Source organism: Leuciscus leuciscus (genome assembly GCF_965113295.1).
Source record: "Leuciscus leuciscus genome assembly, chromosome: 7".
Classification (NCBI taxonomy): domain Eukaryota; kingdom Metazoa; phylum Chordata; class Actinopteri; order Cypriniformes; family Leuciscidae; genus Leuciscus; species Leuciscus leuciscus.
This window is the reverse complement of record NC_138731.1, coordinates 45,791,363-45,807,819: the sequence shown is the minus strand read 5'-3', so window position 1 is coordinate 45,807,819 and position 16,457 is coordinate 45,791,363. Positions and strand designations below refer to the sequence as shown.

At 43.7% G+C, this 16,457-nt stretch overlaps 1 protein-coding gene across 5 annotated transcripts in view; it reads left to right on the top strand.

Annotated features, from left to right (window-relative positions):
• Nucleotides 1-16,457, top strand: part of ofd1 (OFD1 centriole and centriolar satellite protein) — a 45,073-nt gene that overhangs the window by 12,933 nt on the left and 15,683 nt on the right. For 3 of the 5 annotated variants that reach the window (XM_082174647.1, XM_082174646.1, XM_082174643.1), the window contains exons 9-12: nt 1,168-1,287; nt 3,287-3,360; nt 3,460-3,551; nt 12,959-13,148. In XM_082174647.1, the coding sequence (XP_082030773.1) occupies nt 1,168-1,287; nt 3,287-3,360; nt 3,460-3,551; nt 12,959-13,148 (476 nt within the window). The remainder of the gene's footprint in view (nt 1-1,167; nt 1,288-3,286; nt 3,361-3,459; nt 3,552-12,958; nt 13,149-16,457) is intronic. The other 2 variants (XM_082174644.1, XM_082174645.1) reach the window with 2 other exon arrangements.

Below are 16,457 nucleotides of genomic sequence, written 5' to 3'. Positions count from 1 at the left end.
GTAATATTTATTTTACTTCAGTAAAAAAACAAAAAACAAACATTCCATGAAGTTCAGACAGCCCAAAACCTAAACATTTGGGGAGTTTGGTGACGTCTGATGACATATGTTGCTATAAAAATAACAAAAAAGCTAAAATATCTTTAGCCACTAGATGGCTCTAGTATTCAATGGCTGCATATAGGCTAAAATCTATAAATAATTTTTGTAACGAACTTAGTAAATAATTAGTAAACTAGTAAATAACTAAACTAAACTAAAACTAAAGCTGTTATTAAAAAAAAAAAATTGTAATTGAAAGAAAGCCGATATTAAGTTATTAAATGCTGAAATATTAGAGGAAAAACCAAAGCTTAAGGTTAAATATGTCAAATTGAAGTGCTAATATTACTAGACTAAAAACAAATAATAAATAATTAATAATGCATGTAAAAAATTTATAAACACAAAATTACTCTGAAAATTAAACAGAAAATATACCAATAAAAAATGGTAACGCTTTACGTAAAGCCTGTATATATATTTTGATGAACACTGCTGTCAATCACGTTCTGAGGGTTACGGTGTGTTTTATAGTACAGTGTGAGACGAGCTCTTTAACTATTCTTTATCTGTGAATCTCTTGGTTATAATATCATGGAGTCTCTTACAGTCAATCCAAACATTCACACACCAGATATCATGTTTGATATTGTGTCACTAGTGTGATCAGGACACTATAGTTCATTTATGTAAGTGAGGAGAGCAAAATAAAGTAAACTGTGACATATTATACCCAAATATTCTTCATCCAGGGACTACCAGTGACATTTGGGAGCAAAAATGATTGGGACACTTTGAGCTGATCATGTTTTGCTGAAGTGTTTCTTCTTTAATTGCTAATGCTCTTTTTACACACAGACTGAACAAAATGAAGCATTGCTTGGTGATTGGTTGAGCTAAACTGGTATTATCTAATTGTGTAGTTAAATTTAACAGCTGACAGATATTCAACATAATTCATGTGTGAGACAGTCTAACAGAAGGACGGACAAAACCAGTCAAATATCAACTGAGTTCTGCTCATATTTTATTACCGTTTTCTAAACTATAGTGAATAAACTGAGATAATGTTGAAGGTGTGTGAATAGATGTTGGTTTGATGTGCTGATATCTTGAACGCCTCAGAAGCTGTCGGCTGCAGGAGGAGAAGATGAAGACTGTGGAGGATCTTCTGAGGAGGAGAGAGCTGTGTGTGAAGAGCGTGGAGGACTCGTTCGACCAGAGACTGAAGAGCGAGATCCTGAGGTAAGCAGAGATCGCACATCTCACTGGTCACGTGTAGTGGAGACTGGCACGAAGGCGAAGGAGAACAATTACTGTGGTATTTAATGCAATAAACTTGGAATCAGGAACATCAGAACTGGAGACGGACACACTTTATTTTACGGTGTCATTGTTACAGTGTAATTAAATATTTAAGTACTGAGTAATATTAATTAACTACATGTATTTACTATAGGGTTAGGGTAGGATTAGGGTTTGATTGAGGGTTAGTTGCATGTAATTACGCATAATTTACAGTTATTACTATGGTAAGTACGTCTAACATATGTAACAAGGACACTGTAAAATAAAGTGTTGCCCAGGAGACTAAGGGTACGTTCACACGCTTAAAATGGATAATCTTTCCCTGTGAGTTTTCCGAACGATCCCCATTCACACGGATCCGTGGAAACGACTATAATCGCTGTATTCTGCTGTCAGACCAGTAGATGGCGATGAAACACTATAGACTGAACACGTAATACGCACGTGCATGATGTCATCGTCTTCAGAGAATCGTGTTTTTGTTGTTTTACACGGAGACCGTTTGACACTTTGAAACCCGTTTTCAAAAGTGTGTGTGTTCAGGCGCCAGAACAGCGTTGTCGTGGAAACAAACGGCCAAAACACATCAAAAGTTTTACGTTTTTAGTTGAAAACGGTGTCGTGTAAACTAACAGTCCCTCACACAACCTTACATTACTGAGAACGGACGAAGACAGGGTTTAAATACACAGAGCAAACAAAAGGAACTAAATTAGCTCATTAACAGGACTCAGGTGAAGGAGACGACTAATGAGACAGACTCGGGGAAACTGGGTCACAGGACTAAACCAAAACACTATGAAACATGGGAGACAAGACCATACATGTAACATCACTAGGGCTGGGTATCGGTTCAGATGTTCTGACTCTATTCGATTAGATTTTTATTTCGATTCCCGATTCGACTCGATGAATTTAGATTTAACACAAATCCTATATTTATAAAAAGGAACAATGAACATAAGTTTACAAGAGGTTAATTAATAAAAAAGACATTAGGAACTCTTAAACTCTTTATTTTAGGTTCACTTGTGTACATTAAAACAGAACCAACTCTATATTTCAAACGCATACGATGAGTCGACAGGATTTTGATGCAAGATGAAAAGTTGATGCTGAAAGTTGGACGAGTCTGAACCGCCTTGATCAAACAGGATCAGGTTTAAGATTAAACACACATAATATCTCACAGCATTCGCTGTAACATGTGACCAGTGGAGGAACACTAATACTGCCTTCTGGGTGATGGATAAATAAATATGGGAAAAAATCGATTCGTGAATCAATCTTGAGTTGATTTAAATCCACATTTAAAAAAAACTATAAATTGAGAATCTCTCCTGAGTTCTGCAGATCCTCTCATGACTGATTGGTTAATCCTGTAGATGTCGCTCTTGTGAGACGACTTGAAAATCTCATTTGTGATGCAGTGGTTGTTGTTTCATATCTAGTCCAGTAATGATGCTGTGTGTGTTTCTACACTGGGCCTTTATTTATAAGACAAGGCTTTAATAAAGTTTGTCTTGATGAGCTTTCATTTTCAAAAGCTGAGGTCAGTAAGAATATTTTTTTCATTTTTTAACACTTTTATTCATCAAGGACATTTATAATGTTACAAAACATTAAATTTCAAACACATGCTGTTCTTTTGATCTTTCTATTCATTTTATTTTTAATTTGTGAAGGATCATGTGACACTGAAGACTGGAGTAATGATGCTGAAAATTCAGCTTTGATCACAGGAATAAATTACACTTTACTATATATTCACATAGAGAACAGATGATTTACACTCTAATAATATTTCATCATGTTTACTGTATTTGTGGTCAGATAAAGACCTTACCAGAAATCGCACCAGTCGTTTGATCAGTAGTGATTGTTCAGAGAGAGTGAAGCAGTTATGATGTCATTGTGAACTGAACATGTGTTTCAGATATCAGCTGGAGCTGAAGGAGGATTACACCAAGAGAACGGAGACACTGACAGAACAAGAGAAGAGGATTGAAGGTATTGAAGGATTAACGGTAATCATTTACCGTTGTTGTATTTTATTGACATGTACAGTAGATTTATTGGTAATGAACGGCCTTATTGTCCTGTTCACAGCAGAAGCGCTTCGTCTGCAGAAGGAATCTGCTAATATTGATGCAAAAGCAGAAGAGCATCAGAGACACTTATCAGAAGTCAAACGTCTGCAGGTAAAGCAGATCTGATCCCATAATTCATCTGTGCCAAAGAAAGTGATGCATGGATCTTTCTAAGCATGACATTGATGTGCTGATATTCCTATTAAAGTTGCTTTTAGGCCTCCGTTCACTTTACAAACTCTCTCTTTAAAGGTCTATTCTCAGAAATAATATGCTGTTCTTTCCCATGTGACCCTGGACCACACAACCAGTCATAAGGGTCAATTGTTTGAAATTGAGATGTATACATCATCCAAAAGATGAATAAATAAGCTTTCCATTGATGTATGGAAGGTGCAAAAAAATCTAAACATTGAGAAAATCACCTTTAAAGGTCATTTATGTTTGCAATTTTGCTGCATTCACTCACAAAATTATTTTTTTTAATATATTTACGGTAGAAAATTTACAAAATATCTTCATGGAACATGATCTTTACTTAATATCCTAATGATCTTTGGCATAAAAGAAAAATCGATAATTTTGACCCATACAATTGACTATTGCCACAAATAAACACTGCAAAAAATGCTTTTCTTACTTAGTATTTTTGTCTTGTTTCCAGTCCAAATATCTAAACATTCTTAAATCAAGAAGCATTTACTAGAGAAGTAAAATGATATAAGAATTCTATCTTGCTTTCTGATAAATTTATTTTAAATTAAGTGAGTTTTTGCTTAAAATAAGTAAAATTATCTGCCAATGGGGGAAGAAAAATAATCCTAATTCAAATGAAAAACAGGAAAAAAATCTTAATTCAAGTGGAAAACAAGAAAGAAATCTTAATTCAAGTGGAAAACAAGAAAGAAATCTTAATTCAAGTGGAAAACAAGAAAAAAATGTTAATTCAGGTGGAAAACAAGAAAAAAATGTTAATTCAAATGGAAAACAGGAAAGAAATCTTAATTCAAATGGAAAACAGGAAAGAAATCTTAATTCAAATGGAAAACAGGAAAGAAATCTTAATTTAAATGGAAAACAGGAAAGAAATCTTAATGCAAGTGGAAAACAAGAAAAAAATCTTAATGCAAGTGGAAAACAAGAAAAAAATCTTAATTCAAATGGAAAACAGGAAAGAAATCTTAATTCAAATGGAAAAAACAGGAAAGAAATCTTAATTCAAGTGGAAAACAAGAAAAAAATGTTAATTCAAATGGAAAACAGGAAAGAAATCTTAATTCAAATGGAAAACAGGAAAGAAATCTTAATTCAAATGGAAAACAGGAAAGAAATCTTAATTCAAGTGGAAAACAAGAAAAAAATCTTAATGCAAGTGGAAAACAAGAAAAAAATCTTAATTCAAATGGAAAACAGGAAAGAAATCTTAATTCAAATGGAAAACAGGAAAGAAATCTTAATTCAAGTGGAAAACAAGAAAAAAATCTTAATGCAAGTGGAAAACATGAAAGAAATCTTAATTCAAGTGGAAAACAGGAAAGAAATCTTAATTCAAGTGGAAAACAAGAAAAAAATCTTAATTCAAATGGAAAACATGAAAGAAATCTTAATTCAAGTGGAAAACAGGAAAGAAATCTTAATTCAAGTGGAAAACAAGAAAAAAATCTTAATTCAAATGGAAAACAGGAAAGAAATCTTAATTCAAATGGAAAACAGGAAAGAAATCTTAATTCAAATGGAAAACAGGAAAGAAATCTTAATGCAAGTGGAAAACAGGAAAGAAATCTTAATTCAAATGGAAAACAGGAAAGAAATCTTAATTCAAGTGGAAAACAAGAAAAAAATCTTAATTCAAATGGAAAACAGGAAAGAAATCTTAATTCAAATGGAAAACAGGAAAGAAATCTTAATTCAAATGGAAAACAGGAAAAAAATCTTAATTCAAGTGGAAAACAGGAAAGAAATCTTAATTCAAATGGAAAACAGGAAAGAAATCTTAATTCAAGTGGAAAACATGAAAGAAATCGTACTCGGTTACTAACGTAACCTCGGTTCTCTCTAGAAGAGGGAACGAGTACTGCGTAAGATATCTTACGCTAGGGGAAAATCCTTTTTCCGCGAGATATTGAAGCCAAAAATTATCCTTAATTTTGTAATAATGCAAAACGCGTTGCAGCAGCAATGCAGACATAGGCGAGACAGCTCGCGCGCCTATTGGCTGCTCTGCGGCAACTGCAGCAGCCTATCGAGCGAGGCCTGGCGTGACGTCAGACCCAATCAGGGCACTTCGCGCCCGCTGCGTCACGTCCCGCCGAAATGGGCGTGGTCTAGGCCTATAAATATCGCTCGCAGGCAGCTATTATCTGGTTTTTCATCATCGAAGCAACCAGAGCGTGTGCATGCACGGCAAGATACGCAGTACTCGTTCCCTCTTCTAGAGAGAACCGAGGTTACGTTAGTAACCGAGTACGTTCTCTTACGAGAGGTCTCTCGTACTGCGTAAGATATCTTACGCTAGGGGACCCAGTGTAAAACGCCGTGCATGCTGAGATCTGACACCAAAGACCCAAGGGCGAAAGCCCGGGGTACATATAGTGCACAATCACTCAGTGAACTCACAGAGAGTCCGGGAAGAAGGAGGGGTGCAGCCTCACTTTTCCACATAAAGTAGCGTCGAAGGGACGCAAATTTCATCATACAGACAGGGCGGGGTACGGCCTGAACTGATGGAAAAAATGTGGGTCTTACACAGTTTGCCCAGCTTTAAACTGTCGAAAATTGAGCTGTGCTCAGTAAACGCAGCATTCTGAGCTGAACGCATCAGGTCAGATAATACTGGTAGTTTAGACCGACAGCAGCCTGGCCTGCAGGGCGGGAACCTCTAGGTTATAAAACCTTATAAATGTAGACGGGGAGGCCCAGCCTGCCGCCATACAAATATCTTGCAAGGCAATCCCACTCGACCAAGCCCACGAAGAGGCCATGCCTCTTGTGGAATGCGCTCTGACACCCAGAGGGCACTGCATGCCCTTGGAGGCGTATGCCAGCGCTATAGCATCAACTATCCATCTGGATAGGCTCTGTTTCGACGCGGCTAGTCCCTTAGAACGTCCGCTAAACGAAACAAAGAGCTGTTCCGTCTGTCTGAAAACAGACGAGCGAGACACATAAGCTCGTAATGCCCTGACTGGGCAAAGGAGGCTCGCGTCTCTTTCCTCATCAGGGACCGGGGAGGGCTGACAGAGAGATAATCTGCGCCCTAAACGGTGTGTTGAGGGATTTTGGAACATAACCGTGCTTAGGTTTGAGTATAACTTTTGAGTCATTGGGCCCAAACTCCATGCACGCCGCGCTCACAGAGAGCGCGTGCAGATCCCCTATGCGCTTCACTGAAGCGAGAGCCAGCAAAAACACTGTTTTGAAAGACAGGTGTTTCAAATCGATTGACTGCAAAGGCTCAAATGGCGCACCTTTCATGGCTTCCAGAACCGTAGAAAGGTCCCATACGGGGACTGAGGGAGGTCTGGGAGGATTCAGTCTCTTAGCTCCTCTAAGGAAGCGGATGACTAAATCGTTCCTTCCTATTGACTGACCAAGCGTTGTTTCTGAGAACGCTGCTATAGCCGCCACATAAACTTTGAGCGTGGAGGGGGCCCTGCCCCCATCCAACAGCTCTTGTAGGAAGGAAAGCACCTCCGTCACATCACAGTTTGTGGGTGACACACCACGGGCTGTGCACCAGCCCGAAAACACTGACCATTTCGAAGAATAGAGTCGTCTTGTAGACGGAGCTCTAGCCTGCGTGATCGTGTTTAATACTCCTTTAGGGAGTCCAACATGTACCCGTTGATGGCCCAGACATGAAGGGACCATAGTTCCGGGTGAGGATGCCAGATCGAGCCGCGGGCCTGTGAGAGGAGATCTCTCCTCACTGGTACTGGCCACGGGGCAGTACTTGCTAACTGCATCACGGCTGGGAACCAAGGTTGGTTTTTCCAGAACGGTGCTACCAGCAGTACTGAGCATCCTTCTTCCCTGATCCGTTCTATCACCTGAGGCAGGAGAGAGACGGGGGGAAAAGCATAGAGCGGGCGGCGGGGCCACACATGGGCCAGCGCGCTCCTGCTCTTGGAGAAAAATTCTTGACAGTGAGCGTTTTCTTGAGACGCAAACAGGTCCACTTCCGCTCTGCCGAATTTCTTCCACAGCAGTTGGACTGTCTGTGGGTGTAGGGACCATTCGCCTGCCGGAACATTGTTCCTGGACAGTCTGTCTGGTCCTATATTCATGATCCCTGGCACGTGCGCTGCTCTGAGCGAGCGCAGGTTGCACTGAGCCCATACCAGGAGGCGTTCTGCCATCCTGTACAGTTTCTCGGATCTGATGCCGCCCTGGCGATTTATGTAGGATACCACAGACATGTTGTCCGAGCGGACCAAGACGTGGTGACCTTTTATTTGGGGACAAAAACGCGTCAGTGCGTTGTCTACTGCCAGCATTTCGAGGCAGTTTATGTGCAGGAGCTTCTCCCGTTCTGACCACTGGCCGAAGAACGGTCTGCCCTCGAGCAGCGCTCCCCATCCCGAGGTGGACGCGTCCGTGGACACCACTTTCACCCTCGAGGAAGTCCCCAGGCTTACACCTGATTGGTACCAGTCGTTCGCTTTCCAGGGTTTCAGAGCTGTAACGCATTTCTGATTGACCCTGAGGCGAAGCAAACCGGGTGCCCACGCTTTGCGTGGGACTCGCGCTTTCAGCCAAAACTGCAGCGGGCGCATGCGGAGCAGACCCAGCTGGAGTACTGACGATGCTGAGGCCATGAGACCTAGCATCCTCTGAAATCTTTTGAGCGGGACAGACGCGCCGCAGCGAAAAGAGTTCGCTGTGCGTCGAATGTCTACCGCGCGCTGTTGTGATAGTCGCGCTATCATGGATAGTGAGTCCAGTTCTGTGCCCAGGAAAGTTATTTTCTGACTGGGTGACAGGGAGCTCTTCGCCCAATTGACACTCAGACCCAAATCCTCGAGGTGATCGAGTAAAATGGTCGTGTGTTCTATGAGCACTGCGCGAGATTGCGCTAGAATCAGCCAATCGTCCAAATAATTCAGCACTCGCATGCCTCTCATTCTGAGGGGTGCGAGCGCCGCGTCCATGCACTTCGTAAATGTACGGGGTGCTAGGGACAAACCGAACGGCAGGACTGTGTACTGATATGCCTGGCCCTCGAAGGCGAATCTCAAAAATCGCCTGTGACGTGACGCTATCTGTATTTGAAAATACGCGTCTTTCAGATCTATTGACACAAACCAATCTCCTTGGCGAATCTGCACAAGGATTTGCCTGGTCGTGAGCATCCTGAACTGTCGCTTCACAAGCACTTTGTTCAGTTGCCTTAGATCTAGTATGGGTCTGAGACCCCCGTCTTTTTTCGGTACCAGGAAGTATCTGCTGTATAACCCTCCTTCGCTTTGATCTTGAGAGAGGGGTTCTATGGCCCCTTTTCTCAATAGTTTCGTCACTTCGGCTCGAAGTAGATGTGCTACTTCTGTTTTTACCGTGGTCTCGACGCGCGCCACATAGCGGCGAGGGCGTCGGCGAAACTGCAGCGAATAGCCTCTTTTTATAATGTTCAGCACCCACTTCGAAACCCCGGGCAGCTTTGCCCATGCGTCTGCATGGATAGCTAGGGGTCGAATACGAAGCGCGCTCCGCTCGCTCAGCGATGGAGAAGCTTCTGTGTGCTGTAACACAAGCGTGTCGCTCGTGACATTTGAGGCATGGGGCGCGCTGGTGACAGCGGGCAGATTGCCCGCGCTCGACTCCTCTACGGTGGTTAACCGCGAGGGGGAGGGCTGGGCGGTTCCCGTGGGAACTGTCATGTCTATGTGTGGATGTGGGCGCGGGACAGCGGGCACATTTGTCACACCGAAAACATCGTTCGCTTGCGTGAAGCGAGTGCACGTTGGTTTCGTTTTTACAGAAACCGTGAGACATGCATAACGTGGTGTTAGTGGGCACTGGGTAGTGGGCACATTCACCATGTTTGAAGCGCAACCGACCTGAGTCGGTTTTATGTGCGCGAGCCCTGTGTGACAGGCTGTGCTTATGTGTAGGGATGGGCACTGGGCAGTGGGCATTCTTACTACACACGAAACACCATCGGCCGTGGCAGGGACACCAGAAAATACGCTCTTTTGGGGATTTATCTGGGTAGCCGTGAAAACGGCATTTGTGTGCAGGCAAGCGGGTGACAGAACCGACTTGTTGGCTGCAGAAAACACTGGAACAGTCACATTTTCTGGAACTGGACGAGCGAATAGCTTTGGTGTGAGTCCGGCCGCAGCGGGACTGGAACACCGTCGTTTTCCTAGCTGTGCTAGGACGACTTCGGGGCCTCGGGCTTCACCGTAACCTTAGGTCGCGGGCCGCGTCCTGCGGGGCGGCGACCGGATGAGCGGGAGCGCGGTCTCGCGCTTCTGGCCTGGCGGCGCTGTGAAGTGGAGGCAGTGGACGGTGGCTGTGGCTGTGAGCTCTGAGCAGACGGTTTCGCACGGCCTGCTGCAGAGCTGGAGCGCTTCGGGAGGAAGTGCTTCATAGCCTGAGACGCTTTCTGTACCTCTGCGAATCTCTCCGCGAAATCTTTGACGGAGGATCCGAAGAGGCCTGCGGCGGAAAGCGGGGCGTCGAGGAACGCGGTGCGCTCAGACTCGGCCATTTCCGAGAGCGTCAGCCATAGATGTCTCTCAGACACGGTGAGAGAAGCCATAGTCCGTCCAATGGCTTGCGCTGCGGACTTAGTAGCACGAAGGGCGAGGTCCGTGGCACTCCTTAAGTCCGGCACGCAGATCGCGTCAGGTCCTTCCTCATCCAGCTTACGGAGGAGATCGGCCTGGAAGATCTGGAGCGTTGCCATGGTATGCAACGCTGACGCAGCTTGCCCGGCGGCGGAGAAAGCGCGGTGGAGCAAGCTCGACGTCGTGCGGCAAGCTTTAGAGGGTAGGGCCGGCTTAGCGCGCCGTCCAGCGGAGGGCGGGCATAAGTGGGCCGCTATCGCCTCTTCAACCGGCGGCAGCGAGAGGTATCCTTTGTTCTTGGCATCGTCAACGGCGGAGAATGCCAAAGAAACAGCAGGACGCACTCTAGCAGAATAGGGGGCGCTCCAGGACTTGGCGACTTCTTCGTGTAACTCAGGAAGAAAAGGCGCCGGTCTGGACACAGGTGAAGCGCGCTCCCCAGGCAGGAAAAATCCATCCAGCCGGTTGTGAGCGGGCTGCTCAGGCGAAGACCACTCGAGGCCGAGGCTCGCCGCGGCCTGTGCGAGTACTCGCATGAGTTCCGTCTCGATGGAAGCTCTCTTGCCTGACGAAGTGCGGGCAGGGGGCGCGGGGTCCTCAGAGCCCGCCCAATCCTCACTGCCTGACGCCAGGATAGAGCAGGAATCATCCTCTCCCAGCAGGGCTTCCTCATCCGCGATATCAACGGAAGCGGCGGCAGACGGCGGCCGCTGTCCGTCAGGAAGCGAAACAGAAGAAGCCGGGGAAGCAAGCGGGCGAACCGGCGAGCTTTGGCGGCTGAGGGAGGGTTCCGGGGCCCGCTGGGCACGGCGCTTTTTACGGCGCGACGCCGCGGCGGGCGGGGGAGCAGTCTCGGTGAAGACGGCTAGGCGAGTCCTCAGAGTCGCCATTGCCATCAGCTCGCAGTGAGGGCATCCGCCGTCAGCGAGCGCGAGAGCTGCATGTTCCTCACCCAGGCAGGAAACGCAGATCACGTGGCGGTCCCCGTCGCTGAGTGTGGCTCTGCACGAGCCGCAGGAAGGCATCTTTAAAAAGACGCTAGCTCTTTTAGAAATGTGTGTCGCGGCGGCGACACACACACACAGAAATACAGTGTAATAAAGAGAAGGATATAAGCGCCGGAAAGCGCAGCAGGAAGGCAGGAAGGCGGCGCGGCCAGCGACTTCAGTGACTCGTCCCGCTGAAGGTGCTCTCTCTCGACGGCGCGGCTTCTAATCCAGCTCCAGCGATGCGTGTGCTTCGCTTGAAGGATGAAAAATCAGATAATAGCTGCCTGCGAGCGATATTTATAGGCCTAGACCACGCCCATTTCGGCGGGACGTGACGCAGCGGGCGCGAAGTGCCCTGATTGGGTCTGACGTCACGCCAGGCCTCGCTCGATAGGCTGCTGCAGTTGCCGCAGAGCAGCCAATAGGCGCGCGAGCTGTCTCGCCTATGTCTGCATTGCTGCTGCAACGCGTTTTGCATTATTACAAAATTAAGGATAATTTTTGGCTTCAATATCTCGCGGAAAAAGGATTTTCCCCTAGCGTAAGATATCTTACGCAGTACGAGAGACCTCTCGTAAGAGAACTTAATTCAAATGGAAAACAGGAAAGAAATCTTAATTCAAATGGAAAACAGGAAAAAAATCATAATTCAAGTGGAAAACAAGAAAAAAAATCTTAATTCAAATGGAAAACAGGAAAGAAATCTTAATTCAAGTGGAAAACAAGAAAAAAATCTTAATTCAAATGGAAAACAGGAAAGAAATCTTAATTCAAATGGAAAACAGGAAAGAAATCTTAATTCAAATGGAAAACAAGATTATTTCATTGCCAGATAATTTTGCTCATTTTAAGCAAAAACTCACTCAATTTAAAAATGTTTTATCACAAAACAAGATAGAATTCTTATATCATTTCACTTCTCCAGTAAATGCTTCTTGATTTATTTGGACTGGAAACAAGACAAAAATACTATTTTGCAGTGAACCCGTGTGCCGTGACTGGTTCTGTGGTCCAGGGTCGTGTGTGTGTGTGTGTGTGTGTGTGTGTGTGTGTGTGTGTGTGTGTGTGTGTGTGTGTGTGTGTGTGTGTGAAACAGTGTTTTGCAGTGTACTCGTGTGCCGTGACTGGTTCTGTGGTCCAGGGTCGTGTGTGTGTGTGTGAAACAGTGTTTTGCAGTGTACCCGTGTGACGTGACTGGTTCTGTGGTCCAGGGTCGTGTGTGTGTGTGTGTGTGTGTGTGTGTGTGTGTGTGTGAAACAGTGTTTTGCAGTGTACCCATGTGACGTGACTGGTTCTGTGGTCCAGGGTCACGTGTGTGTGTGTGTGTGTGTGTGTGTGTGTGTGTGTGTGTGTGTGTGTGTGTGTGTGTGTGTGTGTGTGAAACAGTGTTTTGCAGTGTACCCATGTGACGTGACTGGTTCTGTGGTCCAGGGTCGTGTGTGTGTGTGTGTGTGTGTGAAACAGTGTTTTGCAGTGTACCCGTGTGCCGTGACTGGTTCTGTGGTCCAGGGTCACGTGTGTGTGTGTGTGTGTGTGTGTGTGTGTGTGTGTGTGTGTGTGTGTGTGTGTGTGTGTGTGTGTGTGTGTGTGTGTGTGTGTGAAACAGTGTTTTGCAGTGTACCCATGTGACGTGACTGGTTCTGTGGTCCAGGGTCACGTGTGTGTGTGTGTGTGTGTGTGTGTGTGTGTGTGAAGCAGTGTTTTTGCAGTGGTAGTGTTTAACAGCACATTCCCACAGACGGAGCTGGAGTCGGCCAGATCGCAGACGTCTCTCCTGACCCGAGAGAACGAGCGTCTCCGACAGAGACTGGAGAACATGAGTGATTATTCAGCGCTGAAGAAAGAAACACAAGAGTTGCAGACTCACATCACACTGATGAAGCTCCAGCTGGAGGAGAAACTCCAGGAGAACCAGCGACTCAGACAAGGTGCTTCCGGTTCATTCCTCTCTCTCTGTGTTTCAGATCCTCGTTCTGCTGGAGCTTCTGAAGATCTACAGCCAATCACAGTGCACTTATTAGAGGACCAACACACCTATTATAGCTATAACACACTTATTAGAGGACCAACACATCTCAAACAACCTGAGATTACATTATTTCTGAAAGAGTCTCTTCTGCTCAGCAAAGCTGCATTATTATGATCAAAAATACAGTAAAAACAGTGAAATATTATTATAATGTAAATCAGCTGTTCTCTATGTGAATATATAGTAAAGTGTAATTTATTCCTGTGATCAAAGCTGAATTTTCAGCATCATTACTCCAGTCTTCAGTGTCACATGATCCTTCACAAATCACTCTAATATGAGGATTTGATGCTCAAGAAACATTTATGATTATTATCAGTGTTGAAAACGGTTCATATTTCTGTGGAAACGGATATAAAAACCATCTTCAGGATTTTTTGATGAATAGAAAGTTCAAAAGAACAGCATTTATTTGAAATATAAATGTTTTGTAACAGTAAATAACTTTTTTTTTAAATATATTATTTTTTAAATTTCTTAAATATATACACTGCCATTTGGGGTCAGTAGGTTTTTCAATTTTTACAGTATTTTCTGTATTTTTGATCACATAAATGCAGTCTTGGTGAGCAGAAGATACTTTAAAAAATATTAACTATATATATATATATATATATATATATATATATATATATAAAATTAAACTTCCATTAGACTTTAATGATTCCATTGATCAATAATAATGTTTCAGCAGGATCAGGATGGAAAACTCCTTTATATTTGCTTATGCATCTTTTCTGAGGAGGAAAAAAACAAACACCAAACATTTGCAGACTAAAAATGTAAGAACAAGCAGAGAGTAATTAGTGGAAGAGGTGCGCTGGACTGTGAAGATGGAGCAGTTCAGGCCAGGATCTGAAGGGGTCAGACGGGGAGAACATCCACACACACACAGAAAAAGAAAAACCTTGGGAGAACCCAGGCTATTCCAGAGTTTTGGAGCCAAATGTGAAAATGCTCTCCCTCCTTTGGTGGTTCTGGATATCCTAGGTATGACCAAAAGCCTTGAATTTAGTGATCTTAAAGAGCGTGATGGATTATAGGGTGATAAAAGATCCGTTAAATAGACTGGAGCTAAGCCGTTTAGGGCTTTATAAGTCAGTAGCAATACCTTGTAATTAATACGGAGCTTTATAGGTAACCAATGTGGTGATGATAAAATTGGTGTTATATGATCATATTTTCTTGATCTCGTAAGAACTCTAGCGGCGGCATTTTGGACTAACTGTAGCTTGTTTATTGAGGATGCAGGACAACCAGCTAATAAAGCATTACAGTAATCCAGTCTCGAGGTCATGAATGCATGAACTAACTTTTCTGCATCAGAAACTGATAGCATATTACGTAGCTTAGCAATGTTTCTAAGGTGGAAAAAGGCTGTTTTTGTAACAAGAAGAGTACAGTAGAGGAAGAGTACAACAGAGTACAGTAGAGGAAGAGTACAACAGAGTACAGTAGAGGAAGAGTGCAGTAGAATACAGTAGAGGAAGAGTACAGTAGAGGAAGAGTGCAGTAGAATACAGTAGAGGAAGAGTACAGTAGAGGAAGAGTGCAGTAGAATACAGTAGAGGAAGAGTACAGTAGAGGAAGAGTACAGTAGAGGAAGAGTACAGTAGAGGAAGAGTACAGTAGAGGAAGAGTACAACAGAGTACAGTAGAGGAAGAGTACAACAGAGTACAGTAGAGGAAGAGTACAGTAGAGGAAGAGTGCAGTAGAATACAGTAGAGGAAGAGTACAGTAGAGGAAGAGTACAGTAGAGGAAGAGTACAACAGAGTACAGTAGAGGAAGAGTACAACAGAGTACAGTAGAGGAAGAGTACAGTAGAGGAAGAGTACAGTAGAAGAAGAGTACAGTAAAGTACAGTAGAGTACAGTAGATAAATAGTACAGTGGAATACAGTAGAGTACAGTAGAGAAAGAGTGCAGTAAAATACAGTAGAATACAGTAGAGGAAGAGTACAGTAGAGGAAGAATACAGTAGCGTGCAGTAGAGGGAGAGCGCAGTAGAATACAGTAGAGGAAGAGTACAGTAGAATACAGTAGAGGAAGAGTACAGTAGAGGAAGAGTACAGCAGAGGAAGAGTGCAGTGGAGTACAGTAGAGGAAGAGTACAGTAGAGGAAGAGTACAGTAGAGGAAGAGTGCAGTAGAATACAGTAGAGGAAGAGTACAGTAGAGGAAGAGTGCAGTAGAATACAGTAGAGGAAGAGTACAGTAGAATACAGTAGAGGGAGAGCGCAGTAGAATACAGTAGAGGAAGAGTACAGTAGAATACAGTAGAAGAAGAGTACAGTAGAGGAAGAGTACAGCAGAGGAAGAGTGCAGTGGAGTACAGTAGAGGAAGGGTACAGTAGAGGAAGAGTACAGTAGAGGAAGAGTGCAGTAGAATACAGTAGAGGAAGAGTACAGTAGAGGAAGAGTGCAGTCGAATACAGTAGAGGAAGAGTACAGTAGAATACAGTAGAGGAAGAGTACAGCAGAGGAAGAGTGCAGTGGAGTACAGTAGAGGGAGAGTACAGTAGAGGAAGAGTACAGTAGAAGAAGAGTACAGTAAAGTACAGTAGAGTACAGTAGATAAATAGTACAGTGGAATACAGTAGAGTACAGTAGATAAAGAGTGCAGTAAAATACAGTAGAATACAGTAGAGGAAGAGTACAGTAGAGGAAGAATACAGTAGCGTGCAGTAGAGGGAGAGCGCAGTAGAATACAGTAGAGGAAGAGTACAGTAGAATACAGTAGAAGAAGAGTACAGTAAAGTACAGTAGAATACAGTAGGGCTGTCCCCGACTATGGATTTTCATAGTCGAATCAGAATCGTCATGTCTTGCCTATAGTCGACTAATAGTCGAATCATGTGTATGGGGGTGGGGCTGGGGGCGGGGCTTTAACGTTTCAAAGCCGCGATGTACTGAAAATCACACAAAGATATAGAAGAAAATGTATAAATACATTTTTGATCAATAAAACTAAGAAATAACATAAATAACTCCAGAAAGGCCACACTGCAGATTTGCATTTCACATGCAAATCAAATTAAATCGGCTAAATTACCTATGCCAGCAGGCCAGCCTACAGCACAACATTGATGCACCGAAAAAATAAACAATTAATTTACTAAATTAAATTAGAACAGAATATACTTTTCTAATAAATAAAAATACAAAACGAAATAAATCAGAATCAAGTCACAGGATGAGGAGCAAATGT